This window comes from Diuraphis noxia, unplaced genomic scaffold (assembly GCF_037042655.1).
Source record: "Diuraphis noxia isolate RWA-SAM2 unplaced genomic scaffold, SU_Dnox_SAM2 contig0001, whole genome shotgun sequence".
Classification (NCBI taxonomy): Eukaryota; Metazoa; Arthropoda; class Insecta; order Hemiptera; family Aphididae; genus Diuraphis; species Diuraphis noxia.
The window spans coordinates 91,130,449-91,150,160 of NW_028301711.1; the positions used below are offsets into that span (position 1 = coordinate 91,130,449).

The 19,712-nt window shown below is 28.0% G+C and overlaps 2 protein-coding genes across 2 annotated transcripts; both read left to right on the forward strand.

The window, feature by feature from the left end:
- The first annotated feature begins 9,346 nt into the window (after positions 1 to 9,346).
- LOC149062404 (uncharacterized) lies at positions 9,347 to 11,695 on the forward strand. The gene is made up of 3 exons (XM_089216822.1): positions 9,347 to 9,589; positions 10,995 to 11,446; positions 11,546 to 11,695. The coding sequence occupies exons 1-3, from the start codon at positions 9,573 to 9,575 to the stop codon at positions 11,662 to 11,664; spliced, it is 588 nt and encodes a 195-aa protein (XP_089072948.1). The 5' UTR covers positions 9,347 to 9,572; the 3' UTR covers positions 11,665 to 11,695.
- A 5,825-nt stretch (positions 11,696 to 17,520) lies between these two features.
- Positions 17,521 to 18,141, forward strand: LOC107172757 (uncharacterized). Its single transcript, XM_015523054.2, has one exon. It carries the CDS (start codon positions 17,521 to 17,523, stop codon positions 18,139 to 18,141), a length of 621 nt encoding a protein of 206 aa, XP_015378540.2.
- The last annotated feature ends 1,571 nt before the right edge of the window (positions 18,142 to 19,712 follow it).

Consider the following 19,712-nt stretch of genomic DNA (forward strand, 5'->3'; position numbering starts at 1 on the left):
AATTAGTAGTAAATGGATATTTGATGGTAAAAGATAAAAATAGAAACGATCTCTTTTACTGGAATTGTGAGAAAAAAGTGCTTTATAAATGTAAAGGACGTGCGTCCACAATTTTAATTGATGGAAGACAAAAGTTAAGAACCAACAACGAACATAACCATGCTCCAGAAACTATTGTCAATCGATTGTCTTGTCGGTATTTTGGTTGTTGGTCGATCGACCCTGTCGGTTAATAGTCTTGTCGGTATTTTGGTTGTCGGTCGATTGTCCATCTCCCATATATTCTTATCATATAAAAATATTTTTATTATTATAAATTATAATACAAGTACCTAGATAATAATAATACATTATATTTAACTATTTCAAATTATAATACAAGTATAGGTCAAATATAGTCTCAATAGAGTTTTGAAAAAACATATCGTTATTTTTAAATAATTAAAAATGTCACAAAAAATATTAACAAATTTCATTTTGAAAATCGTATTAACTGTTGCTAAACTCATGACGAACAAAACAGATACTGAATTAAAATATAAGAATTTAACATTAGTCAGATAATTATTGTGTGCGAATTATAAATAAACTATGATACAGTGTATACTTCCTTTCGTTATCGACGATTATCAACAATTATCGAAGATTATCGCTGTATATATTATTGTTGTACCTATTTCCAATTTCGCAATTATTTACAAATGCCATTCCTATTACCTACATTTTACATTACTATTTTATTTTATATATACGAGTATACGACAACATATTATAATATATTGCTTAAAAATTAAGACCATTAATTTCCAAACTTTTTTTGGCGGAAACGGGAATCGTACCTTTTTCGTTTTAGGCGGAAAAGGGCTATGGCGGAAACGGCCAATATTATTTTGGCGGAAACGGGTAACTCCCAGATTAACAGTGGAATGCTTTCGTATGGGCCAATGACACACAATATAATAATTATTTTTTCAAATTCATTTATCGATCTCTTGACAATTGTATATAACTAATCTATTTATCAGATAAAATTTTTGAAAACATATTTAAATATTAAATTCAACATGAAATTTACTTGAAAGCGACTTTCTTATATTTTAAAATTTAAAATATATATTTATACAGTAAAATTAAAATTGTAGAGATTTAAGTTTAGGTAACTTTAAAATAGTGAAGGGGTAACTAACTATAATATTACCTATATTTCCACTGAAAAAGGTTTTACTTTGTACGCGATTAGGTATATTGTATATCTATTATGTTGTGAAGTACTAAATTTTTTAGCCTGAAAATTGACATCACCAAACTTGAACAATCTTACGTCTATATAGACAACATATGTTGTCATTTTGTCAATAGATAATAATAAAGTACATGACAAATAAGAATTTATTTAATTTATTTGTCATGATAAAGTATAAACATAGGTTAAATAATAGGTTAATGAATAAGTTTAGTTACATTAAAATTAAAATTAAAAATCACATAAAAACATATTAAAGTTATTGGTTTTGAAATAAAAAAGTTTTGTGTATTTAGACTTAATTGTTATGATCTCATTTTTATTTTTTAATTCGTGATACATTCGTACAGCGGCGGATTAAGCAATTTGCCGCCTACAAGCAAAAGGAAATTTGCCGCCCGTTCATTTTTATAAGTTATTTTATAACCAGCAAAATACGTTATTGAGCATAATGTATTATTAATAAAATTACTTTTTATTATTTAAAAATACATAAAAATAATATCAAAACATAAAAAATATTAATATTAATCTATATAGGTACATTATTAAAAAATTTTTCTTCGACTTTTTATGCTTGCAAATTCTTCAATTATATCATTAAAATGTATTTTTGACACTAATTCCGCTTCGATACATAGTAAGGCTAATGAATTTAAACGATTTTCGCCAATGGAAGATCTTAAAAACGTCTTAATTCTTTTAAGACAAGAAAAAGACCTCTCTGCCGAACAGTTCGTAACCGCCATATAAATTTGCCGCTCCAATCATCTGCTTGTTCTGCTTGTAGGGAAACCTGACGCTGCATTCGTATATCTTAATATTTGAAGATAATTAAATTCGTCAATTGGTCCCTGTGAGTATCTAAAATGGATATGTTTTCGCTGCAATCGTTTTTATTAAAATATATGTTTAATTGATACAAATTAGTACATCATTTTTAGTTGTAATTCACAATATTGTCAATATTATTATAACTTAAGAGTTAAAACTTTAATTATTTGATTTCTCTATTTAAGACGAGATACGAATATAGTAATATACGGAAGCGTAGGAGTGCCACCCAAATTATAGGAAATGTTTTTCAATATTTGTTATAACGGATATAATTTCTGTTATTACAAATTACTTATTTGTTTTAACGGATATAATTTCTGTTATTACAAATAATTTATCTGTTATGACGGATATAATTTCTGTTATTACAAATTACTTATTTGTTTTAACGGATATAATTTCTGTTATTACAAACAGTTTATCCGTTATAACGGATATATTCTCAACTTAGTTAGTTAGTCTCAACTAATTTGTGTTCATATTATATATTATGAATTTATGATTGATTAACATACATTAGTATTATAATGGACATCGATGATATAATATCGAGGTATTTTAGTTTAAGTTTACCTTACCAGGAAATACTGTTACGTTTAAATTATAATTACGGAATAAATATAAGTATGCGTACACTTAAGAGAAAAATGGCCAACTTAAATCTATTTAGGAGAAAGCAATTTACTCCAATTGAAACTGTTAGATTATACATTGAAAATATTGTGAATACTTCAAATCAACTGCATGGGTATAAATGGGTCCATTTAAAGTGCATCAGACAAGGTTTTACAGTAACACAGGAAACCATTCGTCATCTACTGCTTGAAGTTGATCCAGAAGGAGTAGTATTCAGATCAAAAAAAAGATTGAGAAGACGAGTATATAGTAACCCAGGACCAAATTATTTATGGCACACTGATGTTTATGACAAGTTGACTCCATACGGAATTTCAATTAGTGGCTGCATTGATGGTTTTTCTAGGTATATTGTTTGGCTACATGCCGCACCATCTTGCAGTAATCCAAACATTATCGCTGGGTTTTACGTTAATACCGTTGAAATGTTAAGTGGATGTCCTCAAAAATTAAGATTTGATGCAGGAACAGAAAACACAATCATCAAACACCTTCAAACATTCCTTCATCAAAACAATCCATCTGAAAAGCCATGTGTTTTGATTGGAAAAAGTACAGCAAATCAACGAATCGAAGCTTGGTGGGGAATTTTAAGAAAGCATCAAAGTCAGTTTTGGATAAATTTATTTCAAAAACTCAAAGAAGATGGTCATTTTACGGGTTTATGGCTAGACAAAAATCTAATAAGATTTGTATTTCTAGACATTATAAAGGTAGGTAGATAATTGATTAGTTAAATATTTATTGTGTTTAGGAATTAGGAGTAACTATATAAAATATGCTAAGATTATAAGTTATAACTCACACCCTACCTCAAACTCATACCTATAAATTCAGTTATAAAATGCTTAAATTACCAGCCCTTTCAGACATTATAGACCTTTTAGCTATTGCTTTAAAATTAGTACAGGAAAATGTCTATGTAACTGACACTGATTGCCTGAATAACCATGATTTTTTTGTTTTACCGAAAATGAAACTATACTATATTATACTATGGTATAAGCTATAACTTATCAAAATATATTATTCTCATAAAATATTTTTTAGTTAATAACAATTGGTGAAATACAATTTTTGATTTGTTTTATTATTAGACTGAATTAGAAGAAATAAAAACTGAATGGAATTCACATAAAATACGGAAAACAAAAAATGCTATAGCACCAAGTGGACGACCAATTACTATGTTTCATAAAATGTCTGTAAAATCTGTATGTGAAGATCTGAACGTAGTTTCAAAATCTAAAAATAAATTTATAATAAATTTAAATGATAATTGAATATTGTAATAAGCTACCTACCAATGTCTTTATTAGTAGCAGAGCTAGATGTTCCTGCTTGATTTTCTACGGAAAAGTTTGCATAATCTTTCAATGACTCATTATCTACAAATATTTCTATTTAATACTTAAACACTACATCATTTACATGTATCAAACTGGCACTGTTATATAATTTAACAACAACTGTAGCTACAAATATTAATATACATTTAGTAGGTATAGAAACAGTATTATATGATGGCCAATAGATATTATAAATTAATTCTGATGAATAATTGTTAAAACATGGTTAATATATAATAAACATATATAATATATAATAAATTGTTTTATTTAATGTCCCCACCAAATTGTAATTCAATGTTTCTAATTTTTACTAATTAATTTCTTTAAATATTATAACCACCCACAGAATCTAAAAGAATATAATAATACATCATAATGTATTATAACTAGAGATAAGTTAGCATTAGAAAAGAACTAGATAGTAAAATACCTTCTTCAGGTGAATTGTGTTCTGTAAAATATGGAATTTTAATTTCAGCTACATTATTAACGTCATCATTATCACTACTATCTGGCGAAAATAATATTCCATAGTCAATTTTTTTTTTAATGAATTTAGTTGTGATGTAAAATCTTAATAGTGTAAAACCTGAAAAATATAATATGCAATACATAAAAGGAAAAAAAATATTGAATTAAAATGTTCAAGCTTTTATTTAATTTACCAGTTTCTTCATAAAACTGCAATAGCGATTTATCACAATCAATAGTTTTTCTTTGATAACCTACTACATCAAAAACAAATTTACTGATTAGACCTTTTGAAGACTGGCCATTAGGGAAAAAAAGTGTTTGTCCTTTCTCAAGTATATGTTGCTTTGTATCTGTTTTGTTCATTTTGACACGACGATTACCTCCACCTTTTTTTGATAAACCTAATAAAATATAAAGAAATAGGTTCACAAAAAAAAAAAAAAATGAAATCATCTATAAGATATGATATTTAAATGTCAAATTATCAGATTTAATTGTTTAATACAATTTCTTTTATGATATAGATTTATAATAATATACAGGGTGATTTTTTTATCGAAGAACACTCATTATTTAAAAAAGTATGAGTGTATGAGTATGAGTGTTCTTCGATAAAAAAATCACCCTGTATATAATGTTATATTATGCAATAATTATTAGTTAATGATTACTTAAACAAGAGGGGCAAAATGTATGAGCTAATTTTAGTGATTCGTATTAAATTACTTAAAAAAGTGATGAAAGTGATGAAAGAAAACTCTTAGTTCTGGAAAGAAAAATACTGAGGAAGATCTTTGGACCAGTAAAGGACAGGCTTAGTGGGGAATGGAGAATAAGGAAGAATGATGAACTAGAGACACTCTTTCATAAACCCAGTATACTCGAAACAATAAAGAACAAAAGATTGCTTTGGGCTGGGCATGCCTGGCGTAGTCAAAACCCACTCATACGTATGGTACTGGAGGAGAACCCTAATGGAAAAAGACCGCTGGGAAGACCACGTCGGAGATGGGAGGATGGAGTTAGGGATGATGTGAAAGCATTAGGTGGAGGAGAAGATTGGAGATTACAGGCATCGAATAGAGAAAACTGGAGGCAAGGACGTATGTCGGGATGGTCCTAGTGGCCGAGTTTACCGAAGAAGAAGAAGATTAAATTACTTAGTAGGTATAAGATAGTTTATAGTCTTATAGTTTATTATATAATATATTGGGTAAAACAATTTAGTGAAACCATAGTGACACACTGCATAAGTAATGACTAATCACGGAAGATAAACATGCATTTTTTTAGGTTTAATAACAATATATTACATAGGAACTACGTATTACTAACAATGCTTTTAAAATTCAATTACGAAAGTAAGATTAATAGTAAAAGTAAGATAATTTACCAAAACATAATACTAAATTAACATTTACATATTAAATATTATTTTGTAAAACAATCAAAGTGAATATAATTAATATAATTACCTAATTTTAAAATTGGACCTTCTAAATTAATTTGTTTCACAGAATGTTCATTTTCCGAATTGGAAACTTTAGTTTCATCTATACAATTAATAAATAATAGTATAGCATAAATAATAATAGAATTTATCATTAAAGTAACAAAAAAATAATTGTTTGTTTATAATACATATTGTAGGTATAGGTAGGTAGTTTTAAAAATGTCTATAATTTTTAAAATAATTTTATACTTTAAATTCAAAATAACTTAAGAAATAAAAAATAATTCATAAATACCTACTTAAGAATACAATTTAGTTTTCAGTCTGTAAGTTATTAATTGAAGAAAATAAGTAGATAATTGTTGATAATAATCTAAAATATTTAAATTAAATGAAAGTTGGGTATAATTGTGAGAGTTGTGTAAAACGGATTGTGGGGACACAAGGTCTATGATGTGTTCATAATAATAAAATTGTTCACCCAAAGTTAGAGATCCAACTCACCATTTGATAACCACATAGTATATTAATATTAACTAAAAATTAGGATATTAACGGTATTTAAGCATAATCGTTTAAAATTCGAACTCACCTTTTGAATAAATTAATTTCATTTGTTTTTTATTATTTGCACATTGCAACAATAATTCTCTTTTTTTTTCTTGGCGTTTTTTTGAACCGGATTTATATTTAAATTTTATTATTCATTATTAATAACAAGTTTAAACACTAAAACGTTAGACACAAAGTATACAATTTATACAAAACACGTAAATCTGAAATTTTATACGCACCACAGTCGTGAATATTTTAGATCACAAATAAGTAAGTATTACCAAAAAACAAAATAAACATCAATAGCATTAACGACAAAATGCATAGTCAACGCGCACGACGAAAATGTCGAAAGCTGTCGACTTCATAATAATTAATATTATTAACATTTTAAAATGGATACGATAATCGGTCTAATCGGATAATGGATAACAAAAATACAATAATAATACATCGCATCATGTTATTTGTATATTGTTTAAAAATAGATTTTAAATACCCAAATACCCAATCATTTCTGAAAAATGGGTATTTCATATCAGTATGGACTATGGAACGTGCGGTGTTCACGGACGGCGATCGGTCGGATATTTCGGTCTTCGATTAACAATAACGATTAAAAATAGTATTAATAATATCTATATAAATAATTATATAATATTGTGTTAAATATCTATAATCAAATTATTGATTTGTTGTGGACTGTGGTATTGTGGTATTATTATATTGTTAAAATCAACAGTAATAATAATTTATAGTTATAAATTTAAATTATTCCTATTTGGTGAATATTTTATTATACGAAAAAAAAATGTTTAGACTCGAGTGGGCCCCGATATAAATATAGACCGGGGGCCTACAGGGAAAATACCTTTTTCCCTATGGGCCTATCCACCCCTGGGTTAAACCACCGAATTCGGCCGATAAAATCAGTGGTTCAAGAGTAACCGAGGTTTAAACTATGATTGTAAAACAGGCCATACATTGATGGGTAATCGTATAAATCATATTTCCCCGCCAAAATCATGACATTTGGCAGCAATTAATAAATCTACAATCACAATTTATATACAATATATAATACCAAGGTTAATATTATAAATATATAAATTCATATTAACCTTGATATAATACAACTGTTCTATGATAATACCGTGATAAGTGATGCGGTTTTAAATAATAACCACGAACGTGGTCTGTACCATGGTATAAGTGTGATAAGGAAATGGATCATACGAACAATTTTTCCTGCGAAGAACGGTTCGTGAAAATAACAGTACTTAAACATGATATCATATTATCATAAGATTATATACGATAACAGAGATTTTTGATATTATCATTACATTTCTCGTGGCCACGGTTATATGGTTGATATGGTTTGTATTATATTAATATGTAATAATATAAATTTTTTTATATTATAATAATAAATATTTATATGTAATTCAAAGTAATTAATTTATTGTTGTGTTGTTGGGGGGTGTGGGAGGCTACGCCCCTCTTGTCATCCACCCCTAGAAAAAATCATAAATACGCCACTGCCATGACATCGAACAAAAAAAAAACATACCTACATGTTCCCGGGATTGTATTACACTACATTATACGACAAAAGAAAATACGATTTTCGATATCTTGGCTAGAGAGTGGAAAATGGCGACAATCCATAAAAGATAAAAGGTACCTTTTCAATTGAGAACAACAGAGAAAATAACTTAACATGACTTCACCCTAGTGAATACAAAAACTGTTTAACATGGTTTCGTCGTTGTATGTGAAATTAATCTGGCACCGGTCTAGGTTTTACCGGTATGTGTGAAAAAAAGAGAACAACCGGTACCGGCACCGTCGCTCACTCCGGTTCCGATTTTATCGGTGTGTACGAAACGGCCTAATAATACCTTGCATAGTTCAATCAATCAATACCAAATTACTATAGTCCATATCTTCTTCAAACAAAACAAAATATTTGCTATTAAAATGTGTTGTGCATAACAATGACTGTCTAAATGAATGTGTTATAAGAATAGGTTTACTGCTGATTCGCAATGATCGATGAACATGGAGGCGTGACAAAAATAGTATGTGTAGTTCATACGGAAAGGCAATTTCAGTATTTGGCAAAATGCTGCTATTCCGCAATTATTGTTAGATAATATGTCACAGTTAAAACCCAAAAGCCGTCGAAACTAGTTATAATTAGTCAAAACTAGTTTCCACAAATCCCCTTAGTCACTTCTGGTTTTAACTAGTTAAGGGGGCTGGAGCAACCTTCATATTCCACGCATTTATACCAATAAGCAAAAGTAAAATAAACATACTTCAAGTTGCTTGAATTTAATTTTGAAAACTACATCTGATTTGTGCTTATTTATTCTAGGTTTGCTCGGAAGTGAATTTTTGATTTTTTAATTTTGTGACTATCTAAATTTTAGTCAAAATATAAGTATTTTTTGAAAATAAAATAAACTTACTATGCATAATACTCTATTAACTAAAAATAAAATCGTAAATCTATTTCCGAACAAACCTAGAAAATAGACCAACGAATACAAATCACTTTTCAAAATTAATATAAGTCGATCAAAACAATACGAATTTTTCTTTCTTTTTGGTACTGTTGGCATAAAATTTGTGCCGGAGAACCGGAACAGAATATTATTCCTCGTTTAATTAGACATGTGCATGCGCGTACGGGCATTCGAACATTTCTAAGAATCTAGGTAGCCGCAACAAAAATAATACCTGTATGCCGGGCGATTATAAATCGATTAGTGATAAGTTGGTTTCCTACTCGATCAAATTTATACTATTATGACAAAACGAAAAAAGTATTACTTGTTTCCAAATAATCGGACAGTGAAGTTCAATTTTTCGTGTCACTTATTTTGTTTGAATTTCAAAATGAATAAAGACTGGCGATTGGGTAAAAAAGCGCGCCTCAGGTTGGGTGCACCACGAAAAAAACCTAACCTGGCTAATCTTAAATGTAAAAAACTTGAAAAAGAACCTGAAGATCATGGAAACAATAATGAGGTAATTATAATACATTGATTATGGTTTGATATATTATGGTTATATTTTTAATGAATAAAAACTGTTTTGTTAGTAACATAAGATTTTATCAATTTTAAATATAATATAGAATTATATAATATATTATATAGGTAGGTATGATTAAATTATATATTCAGTGGATAATTTATTGTATTGATATTACAATGGTCTGTGTGTGTGTGTGTGTTGACAAATTGGATTTTTGTATTTCGCTGTCATTCACAATGAATCAGGTACAACAGAAATTGAGCGAATATCTAATATTGTAATTCTAATGCTCATACAAATTTAATACGACTTTTCCGGTAAAATTTTTTTTTTTGATAAAAGTAGACAAACTCATGAAGAATCTTGTTTGGAATTTTCAAACCTTAGATTTGTAAAGAAAAATTTGTATGAATTTTTCTAACTAAAAATAAATTGCGAATTTTCGTGATTTTTACGTATTTTGTCAAAATTTGAACTTTCAATGTTTATTAAAAAAATTGTGACTATGTATTTTTAATATTTTTTAACTACTATTGCGACAATATATTAGAAGTCTTGTATCAAAATTTGAAGCTTTTTTACCCAACGAACAAAATTTTATTGTCATTTGTAAAAAAAAAACTTAAAAAGATTTGTACGAGAATTAGTTTTAGAGTTAAACCAATATCTAAAATCTAGTTTTTCAAAATTTGAATTTGCGTAAAAATTCCCGTTTTTCGTTAATTTTTTTTTTGTTTTTCCTGGTGCTTTTGAAAACTATTGGAAATTTCAAAAAATATAGGCATGATTTTTTTTTATAACCATTTTAAGTTCAAATTTTGACGAAATCTATTTAATTATTTTAATTGATATTAATTGAATATTAATATTGTATAAAATATCTAAAACTGAAAACTCGTCTCCGATCAGAATCGTTTTTCGTATACAATGATATTATATCATTAAATTCAAATTTAATATCATCCATTACAGTAGGTAACCCACTTGTAAACTACTGTATAGCAGAGCGACATCCACTTACTTACCCGCTTTTTAAAATTATAAATTAAAACAATACACTCGTAAAACTGAATAGCCCTCATTTTTTTTACAATTATTATTGTAAACAGAATGTATCATAAATCGATATATCACATCATATAATATACCTAACAAAATATTCAATAAATATAATATAATTTAAATATAATACATATTGATCATTGTTAATTTAATGCATTCCTAACTTAAAAATAAATAAAAATGAAATCCATGATTTAGAAAAAAAAACTATAAGGCAACACCAATGCGAGGAATGGCATTTAGAAAGAAAAAAAAGGTTTATTTCAATTATTTTTTGATTAAAAATTATATTTTTATTGTTACATAAATATTTATTACTTTTTACTTTATATAGATTAACAGCCTCTGTATTTGGTAAGATATGCAAATTACGTGAATCCACTTCACGAGACAAAGTCGCCAAGGAATTATTGTTTGGGACTTTTAGTGGCAATGCTGCCACCAGATATGGAATCGAGCACGAAGACATTGCCAAACAGCAGCTTGAAAAAGTTTTAGGCAAAAGTATTAAAAATTCAGGCTTAATAGTAGACCATGATTTATCATTCTTAGCAGCATCTCCTGATGGTCTGGTGGACCATAATACTTTAGTCGAAATTAAATGTCCAGCATCAGCGAAAAGTATGAGTTCTGAAGACGGAATCACTTCAAAAAAAATAAAATGTTGTGAAATAAAAAATGGACAGCTGCATCTCAAACGAAACCACAACTATTATTATCAAGTTCAAGGGCAATTACATATTTCGTGTAAACTATACTGCTATTTTTGCATTTGGACCCCTAAAGGTTTTTAAATATCACTGTACTATATATTTTATGCTTATTATCATGATCATCTATATTTAAATAATTAACTACCTATGTATATTGTGTATGTTTATACAGGTTTAATGTTTGAAAAAATAAAACGTGAAGACAGTTTTTGGGAAAACAAAATGAAAGATCAACTAAAAACATTTTATTTAGAAAGCATGTTGACTCAACTAATTAATGAAATTTATTAATTTATCATAATCTAATAAACTTATTATTGTATTTATTAGCATTTTTATTTCATGAAATTTAATTTTTTTTTAATATTGTGTACAGTTTACAGCAGTCGCGTAGGTAAAGATTATTGAGGGGGGGGGGTCGATATGTATTTTTTTATATTATTTCACATCTATTTACTCATAAAGAAATTTTCTATGTGGGGTTTGGGGGGGGGGGGGGGGTTGAATCCCCCCTTACACATGCCCTTGGTTTACAGTGATCACGGCATATTATGTACGCAAGTGGCTCCTGCTAAAATCAATTAAACGGCTAATAGGAAAATTCGACGAATATTTTGATAGTTATCGTAGTTCCGGGAATTCGTATTTCGTCGTGAATAGGCGATAACGGATTACTCACACTAATGTTCGTTTACATCTCACACATTGACAAGGCAAAATAGTCAATGTAATATTAAATGCCTAAACACTACTCCTTAAAACATGCCATGCTCCAGCCCCCTTAAAACTAGAATTTACTAAGACCATCACCATCAAAACTAGTTTTAACCTATTTTTATTCAGTTAGAATTAGTTGTGTCTAAAATATATTAGTGAAAACTAGAATTATCTAGTGAAAATGCGTATTGTTTATACTGATAGCTGGTAAAACTAGTTTTAATTAGGGGAAAGTAGAAATATAAGTACATATTAGGATAATTATTAAATATAAACATTTATTATATTATTTATTTTGACAGGACAAACTATCGTGGCATTTAGAGTTACATAGAATTTTATTTTTTTTACATAGATAGCGATTTGTTCCGCAGGTTTTTTACATGTGCATTTTACAAAGCCTTGCCCTGACTCCGTTGATGCTTTTGTTGCGGCTGCGCGGAGGGAAATATGATTCTTCGGAACTTGATTCTCCGTGATGAATTTTTCTTCACGTGTTATAAATTCAGACCTGTAACAATTTTTACTGATTAGGTACTTACTAATTACTAATTTTATTTTATTTGGTAAATAAAAAGGTGATAATTAACGAATATTAATTATACTATTATTATTATTATTATTATTATTATTGCATTTATTGTGATTACTGAAATAAAGTGTCGTACGTTCTTACACTATGCGACGTTTTCGTTTGTTATCCGAACCCCAACCCCTAATATGAGTTCGAATACATGCAAATGTTTAGTTAAATCTAGTTTTTACTGACTTATTTGAAGCTGCAGTTAATTCTAGTTTTAACTAGAACAGATACACATTTACTGAAAAAACACAAGTTATTTAAAAGGACAAATATTAAGTAGATGATTTTATCTTTTCTCTCTGGATCTCTAGTAAATTATATTAATACATCATAATTAATAATATGTATAATTTACTATATTTAATATTTATATAATAATTATTTATTAGTCATTACTTACCATAGCTTTATCATGTAACTGAACATTTTCAATACGAGCACCAGATTTAGACAATTTGGCCTCCGTTAAATCTTTGTACTCATTTTTGTGTAGGGCAAAAATGTGTTTTTTCAAGTTCGATGCATGTTTACCAGATATATATACCTCGTACATCCCACTACATTACATTTACTACTGTTTTTATTGATATCATAAGTAAAATACATTTCAAGAACCGGGTTCTTCGCTTTTAATTTTCAATATAATATGACTACTCTTTAAATAATTTAAAACTTAAACACTTTTACATTTTAAAAATTGAAACACTTTAAAATAATAACATTGACCAAAGTATAAAGTATAAATTGTATCAGACGACACACGACAGTACCTATTAAAATATCGTAACACGAGGGTGCAGATCGTAAGTCCACTTTTATTGTCATCGTATACAATGTATACTATACATGGTACATACAACAAAACAAACAATTACTTTTGGGTTGGATTAGTAGTTACACGCAATCATATGATAAAAAAAAACTCCTGGTCATGGCAAGGGTAGTAAGTGATCGATTTTGAATGCGTTATATTGTATTACAATGGGTAGGTAGGTGCATGTATATTATGTAGTTTCGTGCTAACGACAAAGTGACGTCTAAGCCAAAATCCGCTTTCATTGTCATCATATGTATCTATAGTACCCACTTTTAAAATATAATATAAGACCGAGCAAACAATTTACTATATTTTGTTCAGTTCACTTCAATTGAATAAAATTAATACAACATCCGGGTCATGGTATAGATGATGCATGGTAGAATTCAAATTCATTATATTTTATATTATATTGTACATGTGCATTGTGTACCTATTGGCTGTTTCGTATATGATACCTATGTAGTGATCAGCAGACGCCTACTCCCTGCTAGGCCACAGACCATATTATAACATTATAAGTCCACTTTAGTTCGTTCCCATATCTTATATTATGTAGGTACGTAATATACAACCGAACATATCTTCAAGTATGTATTGTAAATAACATAGTATATAAAAAAAAGATGTACTCCAGTTCGTCTCTCAGACAGTCGCACAAAGTACTTGATTAATGTGTTGTTTCTTTACCATCAAATAAAAATGTATTTTTTTAACGCTATTCATATAGTTAGGTATATGTAACAAAAAACATCAATAAAATATATTATCTAAGCGTTAAGCCACAAACATATAAAGATACTTAAGCCATACATTATTTATACGTTCAATAATTTAATGTTTTACAGGAAGTAAATAACCATTAGCTAAAGGGGTGCTTAGGAGAGGGGTTAACGCACAAACATTTATTTTAGCTCTGCCGTCATAATTTCTATACGTCCATCAATAGTAGCTACATTTTTACATTTTGATATATTATATTTTATTTTTTAAATAACTTGTTGATAACAAGAACCTAACCTAGCAACATATTTATTATTTTATAAGCTGAAAAAAAATAATAATCAACATTAGGTAGTATTTTAGTAACATAACTATTAATTACACAACATTACAACTGTTCAACTACTTTAAGCCAATGGCCAAATTTATGCTTATTAAATAATAATAGTAAATAGTAATTAGTAATAATAAAAAAGAATTAATTTGATAAAACACAATAAAAAAAAAACCAACTGTTAATTAATAGTTAATTATAATAATATTATGGTTACTGTATATTTTATTTTATTGATTTTTACACTTGAACATTAATACATTTTCAAAATTTTTATCGTTCATCTTACCCCTTTTTTTCGATAAAACAGCACCACCAATACTAAATATGCGTTCTACAGCGGCAATGCTAGGAAGTGGTGTGTTAAATTTAAAAAATACCTTTTTAAGTGTGGGCATTTCATTCAATATATTTAGATTTTTCGTAAAAATTTTACAAAAGTACTTAAACAAATACCTGGTTAATTCTTGATGTAATGAAAGATCCACTTTTGATTTATTTTCAGACCAATTAAAGTAATTATTTGCATCATCATTGATATTGCTATCAGATACTTCAGATTCAGGCAAATTTGACTGTTCAAACATTTCTAAACAACATTTTTTTTAAAATGATAATGACTTATTTTTTTATCATTGTCGGTTAGCCAGATGGTTTTAAAAAACGGATGTGAAACCGTTGCAGATAATAAAAACGGATCAGTCAAAAAATGTTCGAAACGTTTTTCCACGTTTGCTTTAATCAAACTAACTAAAGAATCACAATAAATTAAATTTTTTTTAGCGATATCATCATATTTTTGTAAGAGTATTGTAATAGAAGGCAACAAAAACCCAAAATACATATTATTTTCACCTTGCAACACATCAAGGTAAATGCACAACGGTTCCATAACTACAATATACTCTTCTAAAAATCATTTTTAGAAAACCGATTTAATTTGAAAGCATCACACAATTTAGTGAACTTGGAAGTACTGTTTTTAAAATGCAAAAGAAGAAATTTTGTTGAATCAAACCAACAGTTCCAACGTGTTTGATTAGGAGTTTTTAAATAAACGCACAAATCCATTTTAATTATATCAGCTATTTAAGATGAACGGTTCTGCTTATTCCATAATGCTTGGCATTTTGAAAATGTGAGTCTACTTTGTTTTCTGTAGTTTAACATAGATGGTCGTTTGGAAACATTAGGCGATAAAGCTTTTTCGATATCCTAAAATTGTAAATGTTATTATTAGGGTTAGGATGTTTATGACCTTAAAAACACTAAAAAATGCATGCAAATATGCACAATAAATATCAAAATATGCCCTTAAAAAAAAATTAAACATGCAATTTAAAAATTTTATTTCTAATCCAAAATGTATTTTAAATTAATTTACAACTTTTTTTATAGCTTTGAACTTAAATATAAATATATAAAAATATGATATTTTGAAATTAAAAACTTAGGTACTTACAGTAAATTAATATTTAATTTAGTAAGTAATAAAGATAAGTACCAATATAATTTAATTCCTATCTCAACTTGAAATAATATGATTATTATGAATATTATGATTACAATTATGATTACATTCAATTGACAAAGTGTTAAAAAAATTATTTTATATTATGTAACTAATAATAATAATAATAATAATAAGGTATTTTGTAAAAATGGATATTACTAAGGTACTAAATTGGCTTGATGAAATTGAAAGTTTAGATGAAAACAGTTCACAGTCTGAAAATGAAAATAATTTACTGACTAGTGATGTCATTGAAGAACCAACTTATCATGCGTTACAGAATGTAGCAACTACGTCAAACAGTATTGTAAGTGATGGTAAACCAACTATTTACTCCCCAAACACAGCCACTTCCACAACTACTTCTTCGGATTATATACCTTCTGGTTCTGAATCTAGTTCAGATTATTTTTCTGATAGTTCACTAAATAAGTGTGATGATTTGACAAATACAGTAGCCACCCCAGTACAGTCAAGAGCACATACTAGAGGTAGAGGAATGAGAATGAGAAGGGGGTTTAGAGGAAGAACTATTCACACCAAAAATGCACCACCTAATAATACATCAACATCTCCAAAATAACTTAATAATATTGATGGCATTAATATTAATTGGATGAATATATCTGGCCAACAATTTAAACAATTTCCATATACTGGTAATACTGAAATACATTCAGATATTAGTAATAAATTAAATCTAAGAGCTTCAGATGTTTACCGTTTTATTGTTGATGATGAATTATTAAACCTAATTGTAAGTATGACAAATGAAAATGCTAAAACTAAAAAACCTCATTGGAAAGATGTAGACCTTGATGAATTATTAAATTTTTTTACCATCATGTTGTACATGGGTTTAGTAAAATATCCAACGATTGCAGATTATTGGGCAAATAGTTTCCTATACAAAAATGAATTTGTAAAATCTGTAATGCCTAGAGATAGATTTAAAGATATTTTAAGATTTTTTCATAAACAAAATAATGCTACAGCTGACATCACAGACCGTATATATAAAATTAGACCTCTAGTTAATATTTTGAACAACAATTTTGAAAAGTTGAAAACCCCTGGTGAAACAGTGGCAATTGATGAATCAATGGTACCATTTAGAGGTCGTTTGGTCTTCAAACAATATTTACCAGGTTAATCATCTAAATATGGAGTAAAAATTTTTAAATTATACTTTTAAATCTATTGTTTATGAAGGAAAAATGAAAAAGCCAGGTTTATCTGATGAAAGAGTTAGTAATACTGTTGTAAAAACCTTAATGCACTCATATTTAAACACTGGAAGAACATTGGTCGCTGATAACTATTATAATAATATGAAAATTGCTGAAGACCAACTGAATCAAAACTCACATTTAGTTGGAACACTGAGGAAAAATGTAAAACACACTCCAAAAAATGTAATGAAAGATGACAAAAAATTGAAAAAATGTGATATAATTGGTATGGAAAATGATAATGGTATAGTTATTGGTCACTGGAAAGATAAAAGATCCGTTAGATTCATAACTACAAAACATACTGTAAACATAATTGATACAGGTAAAAAAAATCGATTAGGTGAAAATGTAAAGAAACCAGAAGCAATATTGTTTTACAATAGGTTCAAGCAAGGTGTAGATATCTCAGATCAAATGTCTAGCTACCATAATGTTCTTAGAAAAACCATACGGTGGTACCATAAAGTTGCGTTTGAGTTTCTCTTTGGTACGGCAGTTGTAAATGCATGGAACGTTTATAAAAGTGTTACAAATAATAGTAATATGCAAATAAAAAAATTCCGTGAAAATTTCATTCGTGAATTACTTAGTGATGTTATTTCTTCAAAGTTGTCAATTCCATCAGTCTCTCCAAAATTTGTAAAAATACCACATAACTTGATAGAGATGGAAGGCAAATCTGGGAATTTAAACAGAAAAAAACGTAGGAAATGTGTAGGTTGTTATGAAAATCTGAGGTTGACATTGGGCCCAACAGAATCCAAGAAAAAATGCAAAATGATTTCAACAATTTGCCAAGACTGTGACAAACCATATTGTTCACATTGTTTTCAACATAAACATTAGTCACTAACAATTTTTATATAATTTTTTTTATTGCAAGGATATAAGTCTTATGTTATTATATATTTTTTTTTACTTGGTTATAAGTTGTTTCTCATTTATACATTGTTTTTATTGCAAGGATGTAAGTTTTATGTTGTTCTATTTTCTTTACATGGTTATAAGGTGTTTCTCATTTATTAATTGTTTTTTTTTAAAGCTAGGATATAAATTTTATGTTATGTTATATTTTTTTTGATTGTGATAAGTTGTTTTTATTTTTATTTTAATTGCAAAAATTTTATTAAAAAACAAATTGGATTTTAATTTAAAATATTTTTGTATTTTGTAAAGATACAAGCAATTTACTTTTATTACCTACTACCTAGTATCTGTATACAGTTTATTATTATGCCAGGTATGTTGAATATCAATAATATCATGTTTATGTAATTTTATATGAGTACCCAAAGGTTTATTATGACTATCAAAATTAATTATTAGAACCAAAACAATAGGTTTGTATCTTAAATTTGTTTAGGTATAACCTGAAATGCATAGATTATTAATTTTTCTAAAATAGTAAATATCTCAAGTTCGACTCATTATAATCACTGACCAGGTTAACACAAGCTTAATAATATAGTAGTGAACATGATTCTGGCCTTAACTTACAATATAATTGCATTTTCAACTTAGGAAATTTTCTTAAGTGAAGAATTATATGGGAGTCACCGGTGACACCCGCCGTTCAGTAAAAAAAACTAGTTGGGTGTCACCGGTGACTCCCTACGTCTCCAACGTGTTAATTATCTTAATATAATTATACTGTTAACACTTATATAAATTACGCTATAAAATAAAATAAAAACAATTTAATAGAAAAAAACCGCACCTTTGTAATTATAATATAATTGATAATACTTTATATATAAAAATAGAAAATAAAATAAAAATGTTTGACTGTTACAATGTTTTTTTTACATGTAAATTTAAAAAAAAAATTTAATACATACTAAAATCTACTAAAATCTATGCTTTCTGTTATTGAATGTTCAAGTTCTGTGTAAGAGACCTAGTGGTTGTTAGTAACTGGAGTCAGTTGTTTACTGCATGATGAAATTTGTTGATTTCCAGTTGAATAAGGCTGAGATGAGAAAAAATTGGAGTGGTTGGGAGTGTTGAACAATTGTCGAGGATAAAATTGAGTAGGATTTGATGTGTTTACATAAAGTTGCAAAATTAAGAAGATGTAGTAAAATGTTTACGTTCGTGAACTTAGCGGCCCTCGTGTAACAGATTTCAATAAAACCTATCCAACAATTTTGTTGGACATTGTTGGAAAGGTTTTACAATTTGTTGGACCGTCATTAAGAAGATTTAAACATTTTTCCAAAACCGCCGCTAAGTTCTCACTAACGGCCAACATTAAATCAAACACATAACAAACTGTACAAAACTGTTCTCCACGGTTTGTTGGACGTTGTTGGAGAGGTCCCGCCATTTGTTGGAACTCTGTTTATTTTATACGAAATTTTGATAAAATGCCCCTCAGCCAACTATTTTTAAAAGTTCCAAAAACAATATAAAACGGT

Bases quoted from the DNA above. Each gene is read 5' to 3' on its own strand.
- LOC149062404 (XM_089216822.1), top strand. The intron at 11,447-11,545 runs GTTTTTAAATAT...ATGTTTATACAG, and splicing joins TTGCATTTGGACCCCTAAAG to GTTTAATGTTTGAAAAAATA.
- LOC107172757 (XM_015523054.2), top strand. From the start codon at position 17,521: ATGGAAAATGATAATGGTATAGTTATTGGTCACTGGAAAGATAAAAGA.